The sequence below is a fragment of the Mytilus galloprovincialis genome, chromosome 10, assembly GCF_965363235.1.
Source record: "Mytilus galloprovincialis chromosome 10, xbMytGall1.hap1.1, whole genome shotgun sequence".
NCBI classification, from domain to species: domain Eukaryota; kingdom Metazoa; phylum Mollusca; class Bivalvia; order Mytilida; family Mytilidae; genus Mytilus; species Mytilus galloprovincialis.
This window is the reverse complement of record NC_134847.1, coordinates 78,060,498-78,088,483: the sequence shown is the minus strand read 5'-3', so window position 1 is coordinate 78,088,483 and position 27,986 is coordinate 78,060,498. Positions and strand designations below refer to the sequence as shown.

The window sequence follows — 27,986 nt, the reverse complement described above, 5'->3', positions numbered from 1 at the left end:
TAATTTCAGTGTATTCATTATATTGACAGCTTACAGTCAAGCAATCCATCATGGTATCATTTGGCCTTTGTAAAAATTCAGGGAATAATTTTTTTGTGTCTGATAATGTCACATGGACATAAACTACATAACTATGATTTCTACCTTTACAAATGAATAATAAAACTAGAGGGTCCAAGGACCCTGTGTCGCTCACCTGATATTTTTATTTACAATTGATGCATGATGTTGTACTGTCGTTTAGTTTCAGAGATATAATACTAAAAAGTGCGTTTGAAACCTATGTTTTATTTCAGCCATGTGGGCAGGCAGGGTCATCATACACAGTGGTCCCTGGATATCCTAGTGGTGATTTAAACCAAGTTTGTTTAAATTTGACAGTTGTTTCAGGGGAGAATTTTGTAAATTTATCTAACGAGAAATGCAAAGTAATGAGAAAGTTGTGAAGTTGTTTTGTTGTTGCGCAACCCCCCCCCCCCCCGCGACAAAAAAAAACAACGTGGCAGGGTCAAAATTTAAAATGATGTCTCCGGGAATCTGTACAATTACAGGCATTACAGAACATAATAGTAATTGCAATTATAGGTAGAAATTAATATAAAATTAATGTGAAATAGTAAAAAATGGTAATAACGGTAACAAAATAGTCCCTTCACAACCAGCTGTGTTTACGAAAGACATTTAATCTCTAACGGAAATGCAACTTTAAGTATAAGTTATTAAACATAGCAAAATTTTCCGTTTGATAACTTATCTTCGTAAAAATGAGAATGTTTATGTTTTTTCCCATAAAAAGTATCTTAATTAAATAAACAGTAATGTAGATTTTGATTAGAGATTGGGAACAAAAAAGTACGCAAAAAAAGGTATGGCAGAGGTCATATTGAGTGTAGTGTTACAAAGTATTGAACGGAACGGATATGTGATCTCTGCGCCGGAGATTGTCATCAGTGACGCTCATATCAAAATATTAATAAAGCCAAACAAATACAAAGTTGAAGAGCATTGAGGATCCAAAATTCCAAAAAGTTGTGCCAAAAACGGCTAAGGTTATCTATGCCTGGGATAAGAACATCCTTAGTTTTTTCGAAAAATTCAAAGTTTTGTAAGCAGGAAATTTATAAAAATGACCAAATTATTGATATTCATGCCAACACCGAAGTGTTGACTACTGGGCTGGTGATACCCTCGGGGACGAAACGTCCACCAGCAGTGGCAGTGCTATCAAAGGTACCAGGATTATAATTTAGTACGCCAGACGCGCGTTTCGTCTACACAAGACTCATCAGAGACGCTCATATCAAAATATTTATAAAGCCAAACAAGCACAAAGTTGAAGAGCATTGAGGATCCAAAATTCCAAAAAGTTGTGCAAAAAGCGGCTAAGGTAATCTATGCCTGGGATAAGAACATCCTTAGTTTTTGAAGGGACACAACTCTTTTAAAATTAATTTATTGGCACTAATTTTTGAATTCGTCCAAGATGTTGCTAATATACATCTATGGTGTAAGTTTTATAAATATCTGGCAAGAATGACATATTTGAGAGTGCTAACAATGCAATTTTTAATATGACTAATGTTTTCAAGGGGCATAACTCTTTTAAACGCCCGATATTTCCATTGACCCCGTAATGCGTAACGCTTGGTACAAAAATATTTAAATGTACGATTTGCCGTTTACGCCCAACAAATTTTGTTAAAAGACATGTTTTCTTTTTAGTCAGTTAGTTAATTGTGTTACTTTAATTTTTCACAATCGTTTTCAAACAAAATATCCATTTTAAGGTGCCACAAATATGTGTTAATTTGTATCTAAAACCATGACAAATGTAACCCAAAAACATGACGAAATTCTACACTCTTAACTGAATCATGTCAATCGCTTAACTGAACCATACCAGTTTGGATATTTGGGCCATCTTGTGTCAATTTCATAAAAATAACAATTTCAATTTAGATAGTTTGCTTTACAATATAGATTCAAACATTTAGGTGGCTTTTTATTAGCTCATTTGAAAAGAACTGAGGCAATCATTTTGGGGAGAAGCATAACTTATCCATTACCAACTTAACCAAACTATGACAAAATCACTGTACTAAACGCTCCTCGATATGACGACCTTACTACCCGTGACTATAATCATCTTTAAAGACCGATAAATGTATTAGGATGATATCCTTACAAACTGTAAAACAGGCGACGCGACCGAATCATTATTTGTTTGAAATTTGATGATCCTGTCCAAATAATCCTTAAACTGGAAAGTTTGGTGGATTAGTATTTCAAACAAATTGTATAAATGCATCCCTATAAACCGTTATATGTAAGTTGTACAATTTTAGAAGTCGGCAGTATCTCAGATCTTATCTGTAAATTTTAAGTTAACATGGTCTACCGGCAAAGGACATGAAATAACGTACTTATTGACGAATTTGTAAGGACAAATTTAAAACACACGCACTAGCGTTGGTTTAGATGTATAGTGCTATGAATTTATGATTTCAATCAAAAATGAAGGCAAAATTAGAAAGTATCAACAATATTTATAACGTTTTTGACTGTCAACCTGACATCAAATATTTGTGTATACTAGTACTCCTTGTACAAACACAATAGCAAGCTGCAAGGACTAGTGTAAAACAAGTCAAAATAAATAGTGTAAAACTATTTAAACGGAAAAAAACAACGGGCTTATCTATAAAAAAAACCAAAAAAAAAAAACCCACGAGAAACACGTATAGAACTCATCTACAAGCGACAACCACTGAACAGCAGGTTCCTGAGTTAGGACAGGTGCAAATAAATACAGCGGGACAGGCGGGTTTTAATATTTTAATGGGTACTTACATTTATCTTTACCTAAAACAATAGCGTAACATCACAACACAGAAAGACACACTGTAAAATATCAAATGAAATTAATTAACTCAATCAGCAGACATATTTACACAAGTGAACATAATGTATACGTGTTTCTCGTTTCTCGTTTTCTATATAGGTTAGACCGTTGGAATTCCCGTTTCAATGGTTTTACACTGGTAACTTTGGGGCTCTTTATAGCTTTTTGTTCGGTGTGAGTCAAGGCTCTGTGATGAAGGCCGTACATTGACCTATAATGGTGTTGCGATTTTAGTTTGACAGTATAATTATTATTATGTAAGATATCTTTTTATTAATACATTTGGGTTAAATTACATTTCTACAGGGCAATGCCCAGTATTTTCATTTATTTGAACGGTATCTATATTACTTAAATTCACCGCCCGGTATTTTAAGAACCGCCCGGTACCCCATCTTTGAAACTGTCATGGTACCGCCCGGTAGACAATCTTTAGAACCGTTGAGGTACCGCCCGGTTTCTTTAGAACCGCCCGGTACCCCATCTTTGGAACCGTCGGGGTACCGCCTGTAAATATGTATATAAGGGGATGCGAGAGAGATCAGAGTGGGATAGAAAGAGTAAGAGATAGAGTGGAGATTGTTAGTTAGAAGTGTTGAGAGTAATATTGTGTTAGTGAATAAGGATTATTGTTCAACTGTTTTATTATGTCAAACTGATATACATTTAACAGATTACATAGTGATTTGATTTGAAACTTTGTGTTGTGGTTTGTTTTCTTTGTGCCCTTTGAATATGGATTTTACGTAATTTACGCTACCAAAATAACACATCGACAAACACGAATCCATACAAAAAAAAACGACAACGCTACAATGGTTTACTTTTATAAATTATTATTTGGATGGAGAGTTGTCTCACTGGCACTCACACCACATTTTCCTATATCTATACACTGAACAAATAAAACTGATCTATGACACAATGTTATAGTATGAGTATTAAGCATCAGTGTGTTAAAAACTGGATTTTTTTTAGTAAAGAAAACCTTCTGTGAACTAAATTTAAATCATTTATCGTGTCCTGAAAATATGGACACTAACTATGTTATTACAAAAATTGTCAAAATTACACGAAAAACATGTCGATAATTGGCATGCTGTTTTACATTTAGATAAGTCTATATCGGGCAGAGGTGGCAATAAGCTACGAACTTCAGACTGTTTAAGGAAAATTTTTAACCGGAGGAATACTGCAAAATAGCTTTACCCTTCAGTCACAGAAGTGCTTTCGCCAAATTTAGATGTGGTGTTGCTCCCCTAAGAATTGAAACAGGCAGATATGAACATATTGTTTTAGAAAATAGAGTGTGCCATATATGTGACGTTTTTATTGAAGATGAAGCGCATGTTTTATTAAGATGTCCTCTTTATGACGATTTTAGAAACCATTTATATTATGTCGCTGAAACTTTTAATGATAATTTTAATACTTTAGATGATAATCAAAAGTTAGTGTTTTTATTCTCAGATGTAAATATGATACGTGTGTGTGCCAAAACCTGTCATTTAATTTTAAAAACACGTAAAAAATTTTATATATTGTAAATAGTATTTTATTTCATATTGTGTATTATATCTATATGCCTTTTAATAGTCTCTTATAATTCTGTATATTAACCTTGAAAAAAAATTGTCAAATAGAATATTGTACACAGGTTGGTGAAAAGTAATTCTTTTATAGGTATACAGAAATGGTGAGCAAAAATAATTTTTGATTTTCATTTTTTTTTCATAATACGAGAACAGAGCTGAAAGATTATAAACAAGTTAACAAAAAAAATCATTAAAACAGTACCAACAGGTCAAATTAACTTAGACTTTGTTTGAAATTAGAACATTCAAATATAAGATAAAAGATGAATTTAAAACTGCTTTGTTAGGTTTTCATATCAACTCAACTTTCAAACAGTTGACCTTTTGATTCTTTTGTAGACGAAACGCGCGACTGGCACAAATACAAAATGTTAGTCCTGCTATCTATGATGAGTTTATTTACAGATTTTTGCATAGAAACTTTTTAAACCAGAAATAAGTTAACAAATGTAGTTTATGTATTTATAAATTGCATAAGGTCGGTTTCTATCCGATGTAGCTCGATTGTAATAATAAAGTGACAATAATATCTTTCAATAATAAAGAGTTATTGCATGAATATTGGGAAATATTGTCCCGAGCAGAATTTTATATTGCACGAGCTTGCGAGTGCAATATCTGTTCTACGAGGGACAATATTCCCCAATATTCATGCAATAACCCTTTTATTGTATAGCAATACAATATTTGAAAGTAAAAATTGGTTTAAACAAAGATTTTGACGTCGATGACGTCCAGAATGTTGAAGATTTATTGCACGCTAACTTTTGGTTACTTTCTGTGGGAAATAATATATTGCTGTGCAATAAAATGATATATTAATTAATCAGTTTAAATGAAAGTGACAACATCCTCTGCTATATTATCAGTTCAAAATGTCAAGCATAATGTTTCCGATATATGTCGTTTTTAGTGTTTCCGATTCATCGTAAACTGTTACTATATATGTATGTGATTTACAAAAAATATTGAGTTATTCAAAATACATATATTCGGATTGATTTCATATAGCTAGTAGTGCTGTATCAATTTAAGAATAATATTATCAGCTGATGAAATAAGGTAAGATAATATATAGATTAAACTGGTTAAAACGTCAGTGACTTCGTCTTCTATACATTTAAGTCTGATGGTCATTCTATGAAAATAAGGAAAATAAATCTAAGTATATGACTTGGTAGGTAATATAATTTGTGACAACTTATATCTTTGTATGTGATGTATATAAGATGCGGATGATTTATGAATACCACTGAAACACATATCAATCAGAGACCATCTAGGCAGATATAAGTTATCTTACGGTCTTCAACAATAGGCAAGACCCACACTAGATTGTCAGCTATATACATTGTTAAAATGACAAAACGTAAAACAGTTCAAAAATCAACTATGATGGACTATTGAGTTGCAGGCTGCTGACTTGAGCTAAGCGCATACTAAACCTGTAAGCGAGCGCTCAAATTCAATCCTCACCCCTAATGATGTACATTATATGCAGGTTAATTGGTATCATCACCTGACCGACCGAACAGATTTGTTCAATTTAAATAATCTTTCGTATCTTTTTGACATTTTTAACTATATGTTCATGATCGTGAACAACGTGAACACTTTCAGGTAGGTCTATATTTATTGAACAGAATTATTAAAGAGATGTTTCTTCGTCTTTTCATATTTTGACACGTATAATGAACTGGGATTAACTGATGTTTTCTCTCTCATGTTGGATATAAGACTGACAGCTTATATACATGATTTTAGAAAACCAAATACGTTTTAACTTTGTAATTGCAAAAGTAGGGGGTTTGATTTTGTATATTCTCAAATGCGATTCCTTGGTTATATTTTTGTCAATAATGCAAGTTATATATTCTAATAATGAACTATACTCATCCCCAAATCGTAGTTCTAATTGAACGATTACAGATTCCAACAATACAAGACGTCCATCGGGTTTAAACCTCGATTGCTTTTATATTCCTTTGATCCATCAGTATACTTAACACACAAATGTACAGTCCTTTCATTGGGTTATAGTATCTTACCGTAGTAACTGGGTGATAGGATTATTTTTAATCTAAATTAGTTACAGATCGTTCGCCATATCAATGACATATACTGGTGGACTTGAAAACAGCATGGCATCATTAGCACTGATGTCTAGGCAAAACAGTGTGTGTGGGATTACCTTCGTCAAACACCTTAAAGACTAATACAAATCAGTACCATTCGTTCAACTTATTTAAACTCATTGTTCAAAGCCTCTAGAAAGCTTGGTAGTGAATTTTTATGTTTTTTCTGCTCTTTGTACCTCTATCTTTAATTAACACACACAAATATTATGTTAAATTAAGTTCAACCTGGAATTGTAATATATTTTAATTGTAGTATGGATAAGGCAAATAATGAAACATCAAACCATATAAAGTTAGCATATATTCTGTTCCGAATGGCTCCTGAATTGATTATTAAACACATTGGTCGGACATATCCCGGAGGCCTAGAACATGCAATTAAAGAAAACAAGGAAGTACTGAAACAACGTCTACCAACAAACGGGTTTAGACGTCTGTGTCAAATTGAAGGTAAAACATCTCCATATTTATAATGGTCGACCTTAATCTATGTTTCATTGTAAAATGTATTGGTTAATTTGTTTTAATAAGGTTCGGAATCACAGCTACGCAATCTAAATACGAATATTAAGAACGGGGCGAACAGAACACTGTATTCGAAGTAAATGTGGAAGGCAATATACATTTTATCTGTTTACGAATACAAGTCTTTTGTTTATTTTGGTAATTTGTGTAGTTTATTCAAATTATGTTGCATACTTAATTAAATAAAACCAGAAGCATAGGCTAAAACAACCGAATAAGTAACCTATGCCCGATATTGCGTAATATACTCTATGCCGCAGTCCCTGACACATAGATCAATATTGATCAATCAACACTACCGACTATGCTGGTTTTTCTGGTAAAACCTGCTTCATTTTGATATACTTGTTCTGGTGGGGTTAGTGTTACTCAATCTTTAGTTTTCTGTGTTGTTTTTCTTGTTTTTTTTTCGCCATGACGTGATCAGATTATTTTCGTTTCATCAGTTTTATGTCCCTTTGGCATCCTACGTCTCTCTTTTGTAATAAAAATTGAGAATGGAAATGGGAAGTGTGCCAAAGAGACAACAACCCGACCATAGAGTAGACAACAACAGAAGGTCACCAACAGGTCTTCAATGCAACGAGAAATTGCCGTACCCGGAGACGTCCTTCAGCTATCCCCTTAACAAATATATACTAGTTCAGTGATAAAAAACTAAACTCTAAATTGTACACAAAAAACTAAAAAGTTAAAATAATACAAGACTAACAAAGGCCAGAGGCTTCTGACTTGGGACAGGCGCAAAAATGCGGCGGGGTTAAACATGTTTGTGAGATATCAACCCTTGCCCTGTACCTCTAGCCAATGCAGAAAAGTAAACGCATAACAATACGCACATTAAAATTCAATTCAAGAGAAGTCGGAGTCTGATGTCAGAAGATGGAACCAAAGAAAATAAACAAAACGACAACAATACATAAATAACATCAGACTACTAGCAATTAACTGACATGCCAGCTCCAGACTTCAATTAAACTGATTGAAAAATTATGTCTTAATCATATGAAAATCAGGCACAATCCTCCCATTGAAGGGTTTAGTATCATACCATCATAACAGATATGAGAAGAACATAACCCGTATCATGCCAACAACTGGTTTTTAAATGTGTTTAGTTCCGATGCAAAGACCCTATAAGTGAATCAATATTAACGCCAATATATGCTATTTTAAATGACCTGACAACAGTATCGCAACTATATCCCTTCTTAATAAAAGTTTTGTAAGCTTCTGAGGTGAATATTGACATTTTTGTGTTTTTTAAAGAATATTTCCATAAAATATTGTAGCATTTCAATAGCTTCATCGTACGTAAACACATATTTATATGAAGATATGAAATATTCAGAAATGTTACAATCTTTTTCACAAAAATGATGTTTAGAACTTGATCCAACATAATTTACATTATTATATATCCGTTATCATTTCCTATATGAAATACGTACACAATATTTTCACTATTTTACAAACTGCACATTTTTATAGATAGTTGTCTCTTTGGCAATCATACCACATCTTCGTTTTTATAAGCATTGAACTATTTGACCGGTCATTACTTTCCAATTATTATACATCAGGAAAAATATGTGACCGTTAGCGACACAACATTTCGTTGAATTTTAAATGCAGCTCTGGGTTAAGGTAATGTTGGATTACCACTTGGGTTACGGCGTCGCGTTTTACCAATTGTATCTAGGTTGGGCGTCAGTGCGGGAAGAAGCCTCAGCATTCAGAATATATATGAAGTAAACGTGACACAGTATGACCGTGTTCCGGTTTTTATATTACGATAATTGATCTTGTTCCGACATTTGTTGTACACTGTATGCTGTATCTTTTCTCAAAAATATTGCACCTTGAGGACAATAAACTTATTATTCATCTCCTAACCAGTCAATAAGTTTAAATTAAAAATGTAGTTGTATTCCTACTATATATAGCAATGTTTTCACTTCAACCATATGTAGATTGTACCAGCGATATCCCTAATCTAACCATCATCTGAACAAAACTTTGGCACGTTCGTCAGTTCCAATAACAGACACACTCATTAGACAACTAGTACTGTTTTTCAATTGTTTCGCATATGTGAACTTTGAGAACTTATTTCATTGATAAAATAAATGCTGTATCCGATTTATATTGTTTCCATGTTATTCCTGTCTGTCAAGAACTTCCGTTCAGTCTACTTGTGAATAAGTAGAACTCTTGATATGTAAAGTCATGCCTGATTTAGTATGTACTGTGGGCGTGTTGTGTTGTACAGTTATCATATTTAAATATTGCACTTTAATTGTCAGGGTATAATTATTAGACTTGTTAGCATATAAATTGTTCACGTAGGCTCACCAATGACCTATCGGCAATAATATTTCAATGATGTATATTTACTCAATATTCCTTGGTATTTTCATTGTCTTATAAAATTATTCTCTCAGATGTCATATGTTTGCATCATTTGTAAGACTGTGTTTATAATCTATTTGTTATAGAATACAGCAGCACATTATGGAAACAATACTTTATAAGCTTCACGAATCCGGGGAAATGTCTTGATTTACCTTCATAAGGTTCACACAAAGCCAATATGAGAAAGTTAATGATGAGAATTCATTTATGTTTGATGCTCCCTCTGTTTTGCAAACAATTTATTTTTGGTATAAAATCTGCATTTCTACGATTGCTCACACTTTTTTGATAAACTTTACTTGTTTTTTCGCAGCTTTACAAATAATTACTATTTATTTTAGTTCAATTAAAACATAATATACACTCTAACTACCATGAACTAGTTAACAACACAATACTTGACGGCTCAGTTCTGGATTGGCTAATCTCAAAAGGAGTTATATCAATAGATGAGCGAGAGAAGGTAAAAAAATGCCCAAATCAGTCTGCAAGAAACACAATGATAATCGATCTTCTAATGAACCGATCCTACAACGTCAGAGAAACATTGATTGATGCGTTGCATACATCTGGTCATGAGAACAACGACTTGTTAGATAGAATGATGGATACGAAAGTATATAATAAAGTAGAAAAACTAAAGGAAGCAGGTTGGTTGAATTTGCATGCATATTAGAATACGGAATTAAGTGTCGATGATTCATTATATGATAAAAGTTTTTGATAGTAACTTATTCAAAATTACTATATATATGGAATGGTATTGAACGCTATGTGAACATCTAAATTAACATAATTAGTTATCAAAGGTAACAGGATTATAATTTTGTACGCCAGACGCGCGTTTCGTCTACATAAGACTCATCAGTGACGCTCATATCAAAATATTTATAAAGCCAAACAAGTACAAAGTTGAAGAGCATTGAGGATCCAAAATTCCAAAAAGTTGTGCCAAATACGGCTAAGGTAATCTATGCCTGGGATAAGAAAATCCTTAGTTTTTTCAAAAATTCAAAGTTTGGGAAACAGGAAATTTATAAAAATGACCACATTATTGATATTCATGTCAACACCGAAGTGTTGACTACTGGGCTGGTGATACAGTACCCTCAGGGACGAAACGTCCACCAGCAGTGGCATCGACCCAGTGGTGTAAATAGTTATCAAAGGTACCAGGATTATAATTTTGTACGCCAGACGCGCGTTTCGTCTACATAAGACTCATCAGTGACGCTCATATCAAAATATTTATAAAGCCAAACAAGTACAAAGTTGACATAACCGACACCACCGATACAGTTTAGTTGTCTCATATCCGTTTTACCTATAAGAAATTACTACAATGGGTCAGTTAAAAGCAAACCTTTACGACAAAAAGGATGATTACAGCTTTTCAGTTACGAACTGTTAGTTTCAGAGATTCAAGCTGCCCAATAGAAGGAGTTTTTACCACCAATATGATACGATAATCCATGTCTTCCTGTGGTAGCATGGTATCTTTGTTTCAGGGTTAATTAGTTTTAAAGTCTTTATCTTGATCGAAAGAAGATGTGAAAATATATTACAACAGACGGAGTTGGATTGCCTTGATTTGAATAAGAAAAGTAACCATATATAACACTGTCTGACACAATATTACTTTTACGGCATAAATTCTGCAAACCTGGAACTATCAGGGTAATTTCCAGGTGATACAATTTGTGTTTTAGTACATAATTAACTTTTAACTGTCATCCGAATTTTCGGTTGGTTCCTTTTCAATAATATTTTATTTCTTAACTGTCGTTTTTTAAAGAAATTAATGAATGGTCGATTAGACTGGAAAAGAACTATTTCATGTTAGTCCAACAAACGACTTCTGTCGAAAGTGTGGTTGACAGATTGATATCAACTGGAGTATTGTCCATAGATGATTCAAGTGACATTATGTCGATAGCAAATCAATCTGACCAAGTCAGAGAATTAATCGGGAAAATTAGAGATCAGACAACATATGAACATTTTCTATGCGCTTTGCGACAGGATGAGGTCAACGACCAACTTGCTGACATTTTGGAAGCAACAGAGGTTTTTGAAGAGGAGAAGCGATCACGTATTGCAGGTTATATATATTTTATTTATGTTTTATTTTTTCTGTCATAAAGTCTAACACAGGTGTAGCATTATCTGCAATGTACGGATCTAGTTCATTCCGTATGTCTCAAATCAGAACTCTTGGCTTGCAAGTAGGTGAAATATGTCAAATCTTAAGGATATTTGTTATTTGGAGAATTAAGTTTAAATCTTCTTTTTTAGACACGGGATGATTTAAGGCTCTGCATGTTCTGTCATGACCTGTTTATTGTTGAAGACTTTATGTTTACCTCTAGATGTTTATTGGATATTTTTGTCGATTTAGTTGCCGCCTTTACAACGTTTATCCAACACCTTCGTTATTGCAAATGAAACATAACTGTTATAAAATATACATGGCAATGATCGTACAAGCTTACACGATCTATAAAGGCATGATTGTTAACGACGTGAATGCTTTATCTGTAAATGCATGCAACAATGTATTTTGAAAAGCCTGTTACAAATGTAAAGTGTAAATGCTTTTTTCGTTTTCTTATAATCTATGAAACAATGTTGAAATAATAGAATTTAATTGATAAAATAAACAATGAAATACACTAGAAAAACAGTTTATTTTGATAAAAGTCAATATTTTTGCTAAACATTCATGAAATCACTTCTTTTATGATATTCTTTAAAAAAAATATCATTTAAGCACACTACAGCGTAGCAATTTTCTATATTCGGAAATGCCTGCAACATCAATTTGTTTGATGTTTTTAAGCTTTTGATTTGGCCATTTGAAAAGGTTTTTTTTGGTATTTTTCTTGGCGTGCTTTTTTTCGTTGTTATTTGTTTTTTAATATAGGTATATTTTATCAAATGTTATATAATGACACATGAATCATGTTTAGTCAACAATCTAGACTTATAGTAAGTTATTTTAAATTTCAGCCATACTGGATTGTCCTATATTTAAGGCAATTTCTATTGATATTGCAACAGTGATGTATACAGTGATTCAAGACATCAAATCACAAAATACACAACTAGATATGCATGATAACAGCGTAGATGATGATTTGGAAACACTCCAACATTACTGTAATTATATTATTGACGTTCAAGAAATTGGTGATGAACAATATGATGAGATTTTAAAGAAAGTTTCTGATGTAAGTACACTGTACATTTGAAACTTTTTCATGCTATATATGAATGGCAGTATAATTCTTTTCATACGGGTATGTATATTGACACATTAGTGAAAGCGTTTCTGACAAACTGCTACAGTAAGACATTCTTAAAGTTAATTCAGACAAAGATGTACATGTACTGTCTGGTTTAAAGTTTAAATATCAGTTGTATTACCCATATTTGTATATGTTTTGTGATTTAGTTGTTTTTGTACCGTGTTAACAGTGAAATGGATGTATGTGTGTCTACTTTCTTCTCCAGATTATAGAACGAATATGTGATTCACCCAAGGAATTGTGTTTTAAAGTTGGTCTGTTGGAACATCTTAGTACTGAAGTGATAAATGAACTACATAACGAACTTCAAAATATGAAAGGTAATTAAAAAATGGAAAATCCTGGAAAAGCTTGATTTACGTGGCATTTCAAGCTGTATCAACATTGATCAAAAATCGTCTCATACACTATATTCAAAATTTGATTTTTTGATCCTAGTAGCTCTTAAAAGACATCAAGTCATGTTCAGGCTTTTGCCTCTTTCAAACACACAATTTCTATACGGATTGCCACTATTTGTTTATATTCATATTGAAATTCATATTGGTTTATATGAATTTGGCAGTCTTTGGAAATCATATCAATGGTTAATTAGATGACGTCTAGAAAAATATACATACAAAATATGGATATATATATATTTATATATAATCGAGTTTATGCATACTTTTAAATTGTTTATTCTCGCCTTTTTGTAATTTCGATAAACGTTTTAATATACTAAAAATCAAATATAAGAATTTGAGTCTAATCGTCGAACACTAATTCGATAGCCAATGCAGCTTTAAGGATAAATGAAAAAGAGTTGTTGTTTTACTGCTCGCGGATATTTTGTTGTTGTTGTAACAATCATTTGTTAATACATTTATCTTTTAGTTTCGTTATCAGCATTGTTTATGTGTTATCCTGAATAAACCAACTGATTATATATAACTAACAATTATGATGGCTACATTACATTTTGCTTGTGGTGTTAAATGCTGTTTACTCTAATCTTGTCATACATATATGTTTTGTTTATTCTTATTTCTGGTAATGTATAGATAATGCAGTTATACAAAGCCTTCAGATGAAAATTATAGACATGGAGGAGGAGGGTAAAGCAAGCATTCCAAAAAATGTTAGATGTAAGTATGAATAATTTTTTAAATGGAATCTGTTGACTAAAAATCACAAAGAATACACAAATATTATAATAAAAACTACAAATAAAATGAGAGGAAATGATATGTTGCATATAAAGTTGGATGTCAATATAACAAAAAATACAAAAGACAAACACCATAGAGAATTGAAATAGCATGTTATAGGAGAATGTCCATGTTGTAATGACATCCATCAATTAAAGCTAAAATTCACAACCATGCATGCTCAATATAATTGATGCGTCCGGAGCACATTTATTATTTTTTTTTAAAGTGTAACGTATTATCATTAAAAAAAAAGGTATGTTATAAATCTTGGTCATATCCACACACCAACTACTACCTGATGATCCTCTCGGGATCGAACTGTTCATCAACATATTGCTGGATGCTGTATACATTTTTTTTAAAAATTATAACATTTACCAGGTTGTTAGATTTCTTTTCTGAATTATTCGCATTTTTATTCCTTGTTAATAATTGGCTTACTATTTAGTATAGAGTAAGTTCATTGTTGAAGAACGTGTAACACTGAAACTGATTTAGTCGACTGTTATCGACAAGTATTCATGCATAATTATATACACATCACACCTTTGTTTAATCTTACCACTATAAGAGGAACAATACTATTTAGGTTGAACATTCGACAGTACTACATAATTTTTGTACCAAACATTTATCTCTTGAGAGACCTGGTATTGTTTCAGGAAAGTAGTTGCATAGGAATATGCATTGTTCTGAACGTGATCTTTCGACCAGTCGCTGACTGTTTTGTCTTTGTAAAAACGCAAGAAAACAGCTTACAGAAAATTCTATATATTTAACAAAGCACATACAAGACACAACAACAAAACCAAAACAAGATACACGATGTGACAAACCATAAATTATACTAAGGACAGAACAATACAAAAAAGTATCACCTACAAAATCAATATCTTAGTCATTATCGACTGGCTATTAAACAGATAGTATATGATCAGCCATCATTTTTATATAGACGAATAGAGAATGGAAACGGGATATGTGTCAAATAGAATGTTTATTTAATGTTGATTTTGTTTTTGTTCCTTTGTTTATTCTGTTGTTGAACATTATGCCTTGTGTTTTGAGGTATAACGTTCGACTATGACACGTCATAAATCAGTATTAATATTCATATTACAGTAACCCAGCTGAAGGCAATCGAACAGTGGATTCATTATGATAAAACCTTTGCAGAAACTAAGGTTTCTGAGGAAGTAGTTGCAGCCATTAAGAATCATAGTTGCGTAACGATAATTGGGAGTCCGGGATCAGGAAAAACGGCTACCTCTCAACATGTTGCTTTGATATATAGGAAACAAGGGTACCAGCTAGTTCCAATAGATACTCCAGAGCAAATTATTACATACGGAGATCCAAATAAAAAGCAAATATTTGTATATGATGATATATTAGGCGTCTTTGGAGTTGATCATGACAAGGTGGATAAATTAGAACGAAAACGAGAGATGCTTATGTTAGTTTTAGAGAATGATTCGAAACTCATCATGACATGTCGTAAATCAGTATTTAAGGCAACTGAAATGCTATGCACCTTCCAATCGACAAAGGTATTTTTCCTGAAAAATATTGTTGACTTAGAAAGTAAGCAGTTTTGTATTAGTGAAAATGAAAAACGATGCATTCTGAAAATGCACTGTTCAGCGGTAGGTATAAACCCCAATAAGTATACTTCCTGGTCCTTTGAATCAGCAAACATTATGTTTCCTCTTCTCTGTCGTCTTTTTGCAAATGAAAAACAGTACCAAGATATTGGATTGCGATTTTTTAATGAACCACATGAATGCCTATATGAAAAATTAGATGAAATGAAGTGTAGAAGTAAAATCCATTACGCAGCACTAGTCTTATGCATGATCAACAAAGGGAAATTATCGGAGGATGATTTTCCAGATAAAAAGGTCAAGCAATTGATATATAGGACATGTCGACTCAACGATGGGACGCCCGAGTTGGATTTGATAGATGCTTTAGATCATATGTTGGAGACGTATGTGACACAATGTGATGGGGTGTTTCGATTTATCCATGATTTCATATTCGAAGTTACTGCTTCCCATTTCGGAAATCAATATCCTAATTTGATAATAGAATACCTAGACAGTAATTACATTGCTCATAAGGTTCGGGTTATATCCGAGGAATTGAGTCAATGTATGCATGTCAAAGTACTAGAAAAAGATTATTCGTCTTTAGGGAACAGGCTTTACAGAGATATCACAAATATGGAACTTTTTGATGTTTTCATGAACAATTCATTGAATTATGAACCGTTTCGGATTTATTTTCTGGAAATGTTAAGAAAAAAAACATATGAAGAAATCAAAGAGCTCTTTTTGTCCATTCAGACTGATAGTATATCGACACATATCGTTAATCAAGGGGATAACGTAATTGAAAAAGTAATGAATAAAGACAAGTTTAGAGATTCCTTTGTACTTAGAAGTCAAGATATACTACTGGACAAAATAGTTCAAACTGATAACTCAGTAATATACCAAATACGAGTTCTCAGTTGGATTATATATTACAGACATGCCTTGCTTCTGGAGTTTATTATTGCCCTGGTTTTGTCCAATAATGAATCTACAGACATCATATTTGGTACAAGCGAAACAGAACAAATCAGACTTTTAATACTTGCATGCTTTAGTGGAGATTTTGATATGTTAAGATTGATACAGAACCATGTAAATTCTGATTGTATAAATAGAGCTTTGCTACCAATAGATGCCGGTTGGCCAGAAAAGAAAAAAAATCCACACAGGTGTAAAACTCCGTTATCGGCTGCCTGTTTACGTGGGGATTTAGCAAGTATTGAAGAATTGTTAAAGTTAGGGGCGGATGTTAATATGCCAGACAGTGCATATCTTCTCCCCATTCTAGCAGCTGCTTATTCATGTCACTGGGATGCGATGGATCTTTTAATAAAACACAATGCAGACATCAATAAAGGAAATCACTCTGGCACACCGCCATTAATACTTGCAGCAACAGTTGGACACACCGAGGCAATTTTACAATTGTTAAAACGTGGAGCTACAGTTAATTTGTGCAAAAATGATGGGACATCTGCCATACATCGCGCTTCAGATAGAGGTCATTTAGAAGTATTACGCATTCTTGTACAAGAAGGAGGAGATATTAATGTATGCAACAATGATGGTGAATCACCCTTGTTTATTGCGTCAGAGAATGGTCATTTAGAAATAGTAAAATACCTTCTTCAGACAGATGCAAATGTAAACTTCTCAAATAACTCGTCAAAGTCTCCATTATTTGCAGCGTGTACCAATAACCACCTTGCTGTTGTAACCGAACTCCTTGAAAACAATGCACACGTAGATTGCGTTGATAAAAACAACAGGACACCATTATACATTGCGTCTAGAAAAGGGCGTGTAAAATTAATTAGGACTCTATATAAATATGGAGCTAGTCCAAATATCTGCGATAACCACGGAAGATCTCCATTATCAATCGCAACGACTAATGGGCACAGTGAAGCCTTAAAAGTACTTTTAAATAACGGTGCTCATGTAAATTTACCAGATGTAAATAACTTTTCCCCACTTTTCCTAGCTTCCGGGAACACCGATTTGCAGGAACTACTTTTGCAATATGGAGCGGACAAGACCATTAAGCCATATTTAAATTACTTAATACGAACTCATATCAATGGCTGCAGAAAATATTATCTCGTTTTTGTAGGATTAATATTAACTCTGCTTGCTTGTTTAATAATTTTTTCTTAAAAAAGATAACAATTTTCCTCATTGTTTTCTTTTGTTTGTTGTATACGTATAGTATACTATGTGTGTGGTTTTTTTTTCCATAGAAGAGCAAGTACCTGTTGTCATGTTTTACCAAACATTAAGTAACACTATGCTATTTTGTGCCATTTTGATTTCATATATAATGTTTATCATCAGGAGTTTTTATTGATAAAGCTGAAACTATTTTATAAACGTTTTTGGACGCAACTATGATTTGGCTGACTTATCTGCGGCAAAAGAGGTGAAAGACACGAAAAAAATGTTTAAAAACACCAATCAAAGGAAAAACGGACAATTTCATGTTAAAAAACGAAACAGAACGAAAAAGAGCCAAAATATGTTTAACTTGTGGAAACCATTCTCCGGTTCTCTTTATAAGAAAAAGGAAATAAGATTATCGACTTTACACGACAATTGTTTGTATTTAGGTATGATGAGATTAATTTTTGGAACAGCTAAATTTGACCTCAGATTGTCATAGAGTTATTATTGCTTAATGCTTTATTTTATTTTATTTTGTATTTTGTACTTTTGTTTTGCTGATTGTTATTTACCTTTATTTTGATTTTTTCGCAAAGGAGATCTATTTGTATATAGAATGAAATTCAAAACAGTGAGGCTGTGGCTATTGATTGACACATTAAATTCATCCATTGACTGGGACAATTTAGGTGAACGTTTGTATGTAACGACCACTGCTCACTATGTACTTTTTAAAGACACTTAAACTATGGGGTCACAAAATGTCCTCAACACCTTAATAAAGTAATTCGAAAAATTAATCAGGAATAACACGATGTTTTGATTTATATCAATTGTATAAATCAAAACATAAAGGTTATTCCTGATTAATCGAATTATTTTATAATTAAAGGCGTTAAGAAACCTTTGGTGACCCACAGTTTAAATGTCTATCTTAGGTACGTCGTGAACAGTGGTCGTTACAGACACAAGTTCACGTAAATTATCCCAGTCAATGGATGAATTTAATGTGTCAATCAATGGCCACAGCCACACTGTTTTGAATTTCATTCTAATACATTTTCTATACAATACTTTTGAGCCAGAAAATTTGGTGTTTAATTCTACCTCAGCGCAATTAAGATATTATATTTTGTATATTGAACAGTGTTAAAAATCGCTGTTCTTTGTAACCAAATGCTATATTTGAGATGTTGCTTTGATTAAATATTTGTATGACATATCTGTATATAACAGTACCTGCAGTATGATATATCGTTTCTGTGAATTCTTGTAGAGGAAGTCTTAGTGTAAATGGATTTTACGTGTATGCTATATAAATGTCAGTGTGTGTAATAAAAAAGTTTATGTATTTGCAATTGTTTATTACTCCACAGCCTCAAAACTCGTTACATGTGTCGTGAAACTGGAATTTTATCTTAATCTCGAACTTGAATGATTATTTCCTATTAAATATCATTACTTTTATATTATTTAAGTTTGCCCACTTTGTGTTATGGTATGACAGACCTGATAAAGCACATTATGATCTTGTTTTAATTATTAATCAACGTTTTCAGTAGAAGCTACTGTGATGAAACACCGTAGTTTCATGTTTTGTGCAAGAGTTGTCGTTCTTTTCACAACAAAGAAGTTATTTCTGAAATAGGGATTTTTTCCCAGGTGTACTTATTGAAATATTGTTATTATGGAATACAACTATTTATTGTATATAATTTATTGTCATGCATATTTGTCAGTGTAATAATCGCGATAATGACATCTTGGTTTCCAACGTAAACACTTTGTAAGTTGAAATTTAACTGTCCTAGAGAACGGCTATTCTAGCATTTATTTACACATCTTCACGTATTATTTGTGTAAAAAGACGATGAATTTCGTTACACATTGTACTTGACGGTGGTATTTTGTCGTAAAACATTTTGGCCTAAATTTAAAATTTGGAATTGTTCGATTATTCTTTAAACATATATTTATTGATATTCTTTATTTTTGTCTAGACACTGACATTATGTAGATTCTCTGACTTTATTAAAATTGTGTGAATTATAAATTGACTTTGAAGTATTGAAATAAATATTCCTGCAGAATAAATTATTTCATTTAGAACTCTTTGTTAATTTGAAGCCTTGTCTACTATTCTGCTCGGTAGTTTTTACAACACATATACAAGGTTCGTACTTCGTTGTTATCATTGACATTTATTATATAGACATTTTTATAAATTTACTTTTTGCAAAAGTATGAATAAACGCATCATAGATACTTATTCTGAATACTAAGGATGATCTTATACCGAGCAGAAAACATTATCCGTATTAGGCACGTTTGGTCCTCAACGCTCTTCAACTTTGTACTTGTTTTGGCTTTCAAACTTTGTTGATCTGAACGTCACTGATTAGTCTTGTGTAGATGAAATGCGTGTTTGGCATATTAAATTATAAACCTGGTACCTTTTGATAGGTACTATTTGTGCCCTTTGTGTTCCCCTATTTATTTATATTATATCCCTGTCATGTAATGTTGTCATTTAATGTTATGTTTAACATAGCCATAAAAGCGGAAGGTTTGACTAGCCACAAAACCAGGTTCAACCCACCATCTTGTGTCTTAAAATTTCCTGTACCAAGTCAGGAAAAAAGCCATTGTTATATTATAGTTCGTTTCTGTGTGTGATTCATTTAAGTGTTTTAGTGAATTTCGAACAACGGTATAGTAATGTTGCTTATATTCATACAATAAATCTACGTTTTTTATTTAACAAGTTCATACTACACATAATTTAGTTCTACACCATGAGTAATTCAATCTTATTCGGTGGAATTTTGATGTATTAAATATTCCAAATTGAGGGAACATTCTACATGTATAAATAGATGAAATAAGAACAGATAATTGACGGCCTTTTTTATACATTTTTTTTTTGTGCGTGTGTGTTGTCTAATTATACATACATGTACCTCACATGAAATTTTTTATTATAAAGTAAAAGAGGGACGAAAGATACCAAAGGGACAGTCAAACTCATAAATCTAAAATAAACTGACAACGCCATGGCTAAAAATGAAAAAGACAAACAAACAACAGCACACATGACACAACATAGAAAACTAAAGAATAAACAACACGAACCCCATAAAAAAACTAGGGATGATCTCAGGTGCTCCGGAAGGGTAAGCAGATCCTGCTCCACATGTTGCATCCGTCGTGTTGCTTATGTAATGACAAATCCGGTAAATAGTCTTATTCGGTAGGTCACATGACAAAAAACGACCAAATGACAAACAAAATACGACCTAAAATACAAAAGACTACAGAAAACATGAGCTACCTAAAAAGCCGTTTACTGGAGGTGGTCCTATATAGGACGGAACTACTACAAGACAAGACAAAACAAGACAAGATACATATGTAGCGGGTGCTTTGTAAGGTTGAGCATATTTACTTCATTCGTGGCATCCGTCGTGCTTCTCCAGTAAGTACTAACCCGGTAAAAACAAAAAGTTTATTTACTAAATTGAGTTATCAATGGTTTGCCATTTTTCACACAATTTATCATAATCACCTTAAACAAGACTGGAACATCTGTCGGTATTTTTCACACTGAATCATATCTAATAACAGTAAAATGGACAGGCATAATGTCAGAAATACAACACCAACGGTACCAATCGCTCTACTTGAAGGTCGCGGGTCTGCTGCCGATGTTTTACTATTGATGTATGCAGTGGTACTTTTCCTATCTACTAAGAGCTCCTTCTTGATATCTTCTTTTAATTTCGATATTGCATCAAGTGTCAATTCATCTAAATCGTAATATTTATAGGTCAGTTGTCACGGTTTTAAAGAAAGGATCAGTGTTTTGTCTTACTAATTATAACATTTGTTTTATTAATATAATCTAAGTCATTCAGATGAATAAATGTCATTAGATGATACCCTTTTATACATTTTGCCCTCAGAAACAGAATAATTGTTTTTCTACTGTCAACTTCTACTTCTATGTTGCAAAATATTCCTAATACTTTATATTGAATATTCTTATAGTATATCTTTTGTTGTTTCTGGTAAATGTATCCACTACTTTATAATCTCGGAACGATAGAAAACTTGTACATTGTTACATATTGTATAAAAACCGTGAGCTGCTGTCGTTCATCGCAAATCTCCCTTTATAAATATTACTAAGGTCATATGGTATTACAGGGTAAGATTTTTAAATTATATTTTTCCTGAGTTTTGCTGGAAAAATTAGATGACAAATACAGAATATCTGTGTAAGGATTTATTAGGTTCGTATTCCTCGTCATAATGTCATTTTTCTCTATATTAAAGCGACATGTACCATATAGATACGATATACATGCAATGTATAGTTATGGACAAAAAATATGCAATATTTAATTATTTTTTTATTGATATGTATTATAGTCGAATGATGTTCTGCTTTCTATATTTTATTACTCGCCATCAACATTTCCTCCCTACTTGTCATGTGCAACAGCTTCCGTTTCACGTGTATATCTGAAACTGTTTGAATTTACAAAGGCTTAGTTATGACCCGTTCATTTTTTATTTGGTTCGTTTTGCTAATCTTAAACTTCCCTCGTGTTTTATTGACTTTTTGATTGACTTTAATTTAATGATAGTTTTCTTCCCGCCAATATAATGTTATCCGTCTATATTCCAGTTGAAATTTATCTACATCATGTTATTATTAGTTCATATCCAAATGATAGTATTGTATATGATGTATAGACTAACTCACCTTTGCAATAAGGAGCAACTCCTATCCAACGAGTAGAAATGCAAGTGTGAATGGGATCCCCAGACGCCATCGAATAACCATGTAAACATTTATATAAAACAAAGCTATTATTTGTCACATGGCCAAATGACTTTGTAGAGAACGGATACGAAATTGGTATTCCACAAGACTCTATAGAATAAAACATTGAGCTAACTATTTTAAAATACATAAGATGAATTTAAAATTACAATATATTTTCATGCATACGATAATTGATATCAAGACAGTACTGTTTACGTGCGTATCGCTATAGTAACTTTCAAAAATGAGAAGATGTATAATTGGTTGATAACTTGTAATCTCACTCCGTGGACTTTCAGTACACTGTCAAAGTTACTTTATATTGATTGAATGCTTCCTTGTATATTTCGGAACACAAACATAAGTTAATGGTAGGTAGCTCTATAGACTATTGACGTATTCTAATTATAAAATGACGAAGGGAGGGTGATTGAAGTGCAATAAAAAATAAGAAATAAAAATGAAAGATATCAAAGAGTTAATAAACACAAAAGTAGAAAAAAAAGTGCGATGAAAAATGAGAATAAAACTTTGTTACAAATTTTGAAGGCTGTAAAATATTGCCTCGTTATACTCCTTCTACAGACCCTCTAAGAGTTGTTGAAAGATTTACATCTCTTGACATGATTCGGTACTCCTCCTTCACTAATCGAATTTAACATCATAATACTGCTTGAAATTATATATATATATATTGCACATACAAACAGATGCTGAACTTCAACAAAAACTTATTGCCAGACAATAATATGTTTAATGATGACAATATTTCTATATTCCAATTACACAAAAAGCGCAGTTGGAATTGCAGTCTATTTATAGTTTCCCTAAAATTTCAACCGGAAATGTTGAGCTGATGTAACACCTGAGGACCAATGTATAATTTATTGCTTGTATTGACTCAACTTTAGTTTGTTTTTCTTTGTTTGTGCATCAGTCAAGTCTAACTTCGTTTCAATCTCATCTATATGTTGAATAATTAACCTGTGAATGCATCATTTTTGCTCCATAACAGGGATATTATTTGCAGTTTTTAAAAATACTAACGGTTCATGATAGAAACCCTAAATGGGAAGATTGATTGCAACTGACGATGGTATATATATTTCATTTCTCTTTTCACCCGAAATCAGAGTATATCAAATTGGTTCTTGATCTTGGGAACTTGATATTTTGAATTAAAGCGCATTCTAGACACAAATGATATAATTGAAGACAATTTTGATTCATTCCATACGATATTGATCTTTTGGTACATACTACTAACCATGACAATTAGGAGGTGTTCCAATCCATTTGGGTGAAAAACATTGGTGTACCGTATCTCCGGATATCATTTCATATCCTTGTTTACACGAATATATAGCGAAGCTATTATTTGTAAGATGACTGTAAGTGTTTGTGGAGAATGGATACGATGTTGGGATTCCACAGGTATCTACTGAAATACAAGATACTATAATATAACTTTGCTATTATTTGTTACGTCAGTATACGTATAAGTAGTAAAGAGATACGATGATGGTATTCTACACGTTTCTATAGAAATAAAAGTATGCAATATATTTGTAGTATTTGCTACAGTAATTTTTTTGGTGAACAAAATATAGCTATTCATGTTACTGGTCTGCATACATTTTTCTTTTTAAATGTCATCATGTGATAATATTTAAATTATTCTCTTGACTAGCTTTTAATTCTTCAAAACAATAATAGCAAAAGAAAGCGATGAAAATTTGAATGGAACACTATTTTGTTTACTGTGATTGATTTGAGTGACTAACCTTCACAACTAGGAGGGTTTCCGATCCATTTTGGAGATAAACATTGATGAACAACATCTCCTGAAGTCAGTTTGTATCCGTGCATGCATGTATATAGTGCTAAGCTTTTATTTGTTACGTCAGTATATGTATAAGTAGTAAACGGATACGATGCTGGTATTCCACAAGTGTCTGCAAATAAAAAGTATAATTCTAATATGACGTTCATCTAAAGCGTTTAGATGACACACTCCGGTGTTGACATGAATGTCAATAATGTGGTCATTTTTATAAATTTCCTGTTTACCAAATTTTGAATTTTTCGAAAAACTAAGGTTTTTCTTATCCCAGGCATAGATTACCTTAGCCGTATTTGGCGCAACTTTTTGGAATTTTGGATCCTCGGTGCTCTTCAGCTTTGTACTTGTTTGGCTTTATAAATATTTTGATATGAGCGTCACTGATGAGTCTTATGTAGACAAAGCGCGCGTCTGGCGTACTAAATTATAATCCTGGTGCCTTTGATAACTATTTAGTACACACCCCGTATTAAAATATGAAAAATTTATACGACAACGTCATGGATTGTTTGGGTTGTTCCAAACTTTTTTGCTTAATATTATGAATAAGTTATCCGAGGCCAGTTGATGTAAATGGTGTCATTGAACGACAAAGTAAGAATATAGGCATTCTACGGGGAAATGCACCAAATTAAAACTGACTATTGTCAACATTAGAAGTGAGCTTTTCTCATCACTTGGCGTCCGTCGTCCGTCGTCGCCCGTCGTCGTCGTTAACATTTTACATTTACCTTTCTTCTAGAGAACCACTAAATGGAATGAAACCAAACATAGCATGAATGTTCCTTATGAGATGCTGACCAAGTGTTGTTACTTTGTAGCCGATCCATCATCCAAGATGGCCGCCAGAAGGGGACTGAGTTTAACATAGGAGCCTACGGGAATTTCATACAAATGACTTCTTTCAGAGAACCACTGAATGGAATAAAACCAAACATAGCATGAATGTTCCTTATAAGGTGCTGACTAAGTAGTGTTGTTACTTTGTAGCCAATCCATCATCCAAGATGGCCGCCAACGGGGGTATTAGTTTAACAGAGAACCCTATGGAAAATATATACAAATTTCTTCTTTAAGAGAACCACTGAATTGAATGAAACCAAAAAAAATGTTTCTTCCTTTCCCTTTCAGGTGCTGGCCAAGCATTTTTTCTTTAAAAAATGTCATGTACCAAGTCAGGAAAATAACCATTGTTATATTATAGTTCGTGTGTGTTACATTGTAACGTTGTGTTTCTGTACTGCCGTTTGCTACCTCATTTGTTTGAGTGTGAATTCGCATTGCTATAAGACGTATTACGGTTCTTTTCTATTCCTAATTCACATGTACTTAGTTTTGATGTTATATTTGTTATTCTGATCGGATTTTGTCTCATGCTTAGTTCATTTCTGTGTGTGTTACATTTTAATGTTGCGTCGTTGTTCTCCTCTGATATTTAATGCGTTTCCCTCGGTTTTAGATTATTACCCGGATTTGTTTTTTCTACCGATGTATGAGTTTCGAACAGCGGTAAACTACTGTTGCCTTTATTTATGTTTTCTGTGATTGATATGACTCACTTACCCTGACAAGAAGGAGGGTCCCCAATCCATTGTGGAGACATGCATTGATGAACAAGATCACCGGATGTTAATGTGTATCCGTTCGTGCATGTATATAGTGCTATGCTGTTATTTGTGACGTCAGTATACGTAAGTGTACTGAAGGGATACGATGCTGGTATTCCACAAGTTTCTATGAAAAAAAAATTATAATTCTAATATGGCGTTCTTCAATAGCATTTTGTACACACTTGTGAAGAAAAAAAAAAGAATATATTGATACACCAACGTCACGGGTCGTTTTTGGATGTTCCAATCTTGTTTGCTTATTATGAATGGGCTACCCGAGTGTAACAGAATGTTTACTGCTGGTAGTAATTAAGTTTCTACAATGCACAGATAAAGGAGTGTGCATCTGTTTTGCTTCAACTTCAAATATAGATTATTTTCCTAAAAACAACTTTCCAAATTAATATATTTGTGAAAATAATTAGTAATAAGAACATATCTAAACACACATTAAAAACCCGTAAAAGAAACAAAGACACCAAGACAAATTTAAATCGAATAGTCAATTACCAATGCTGTGATCACTTACTTAACTGACTCAGTAAGAGTGTTTTTTCTATTGTAACGGTTACGTGGGACTTTTTGTAAACAATCAACTCTAGCACAACGTGGACAGACAAGTGAGTAATATATGTCTCATTGATATAATGTTTCAAGGAACATTCGGCATGCATTGCACGGAATACAATGGCAGTTCTATTCAGACTTTAGAAAGATGATTTTTAGGACGAAACATTGTTAGAATTTACAGTATTTTTAAGTCCGACACATATAAGTTACCGTGTTTTTATTCGCCACAATTTATGTTTTTCACCATAACATGTCAATTCTGCACAAAACACTGATACGATTTTTTTTTCGTCAAAATTTAGAAAATACTGCTCAGGTCCTAATATTTTAAAACAAAACCATTCTTACTTACTATTATCTCGGAAAGTAAATATTTTAACTACTAAATGACCAGCATCCTCCCGACTAGAGCATACACCGCCTCCCCAGTCATTTCCTACAAATTGTACATGACCCTTTTCATTTGGCACCCATATTTGTACACTGCTATTTGAATAAGCATATACAAGTCCACCAAAATCGTTATTACTATTGGTCATCGCTGATCCTGCTGTTTGAAATCGATATCCGCTATTATCGCCGGACAACATATCTACCTAAACAAATGAATAAAAGTACTTTAATTAACAAAACTGCTTAATTTCCATCTATTGGTCTATTGGTATCGAAATTTGTTCAGTAATCAGTTTGTAGCACACACTGTATTGTCGACATGTTATTTGACAATCGGCATTTGACAATTGCAAGACGTATGCTAAAAGAAAAATAGGATCCCAAAAATTATATTATGGATCCCGAGACTAGACGACAGAAGCAGATTTCAAATGAATTTATATCCAGTAAATATGCGGACAATGCACATAAGATATCTTAGTAATAGTACATACAAAAGATAAATTAATTTTGGAAATTTGGAAAACATTTTGAAAACAATTTTTAAATGAAATGTAAGTAAAAGACTATTTGTAATTCTTTTGTTGTATCTTAATGACTAATTTGCATGTGTTATATACATAATCAAAGTGTTAATATTTGAATTGGAGTCTTTCAGGAATATATTATGTCATTATTCTTACTTCAACGGTAACAAAAAAGTCGACCAACCATCATTAGCACAACACACTGTTCCTGAAGCAAAATATAGTAATTGTATTCCATAATAAATTGTAACACTTCTGAAGAATAGATGCACTGAAATGTTGCTTTTTTTGCAACACTGTGAACTAAATTTGGAAAATGCCGAATTATGTTGCATGCATACTCCGAAATAGTGTTAACGTCGTTCTATCTTAACTACA

At 32.7% G+C, this 27,986-nt stretch overlaps 1 protein-coding gene and 1 long non-coding RNA gene across 2 annotated transcripts; one reads left to right on the top strand and one right to left on the bottom strand.

Moving 5' to 3' along the window:
* Positions 1-5,449: 5,449 nt before the first annotated feature.
* On the top strand, positions 5,450-19,943 carry LOC143048455 (uncharacterized). Its single transcript, XM_076222141.1, has 8 exons — positions 5,450-5,559; positions 6,889-7,085; positions 9,917-10,225; positions 11,371-11,676; positions 12,585-12,805; positions 13,089-13,203; positions 13,927-14,010; positions 15,199-19,943. The coding sequence occupies exons 2-8, from the start codon at positions 6,890-6,892 to the stop codon at positions 17,829-17,831; spliced, it is 3,864 nt and encodes a 1,287-aa protein (XP_076078256.1). The 5' UTR covers positions 5,450-5,559; position 6,889; the 3' UTR covers positions 17,832-19,943.
* Positions 19,944-22,608: 2,665 nt separating this feature from the next.
* LOC143049358 (uncharacterized) lies at positions 22,609-27,457 on the bottom strand. Its single transcript, XR_012970194.1, has 5 exons — positions 27,041-27,457; positions 26,072-26,242; positions 24,450-24,620; positions 23,933-24,106; positions 22,609-22,773 (listed from the first exon to the last, which is right to left on the bottom strand). It is a non-coding gene; the product is annotated as an uncharacterized LOC143049358 (long non-coding RNA).
* Positions 27,458-27,986: the final 529 nt, after the last annotated feature.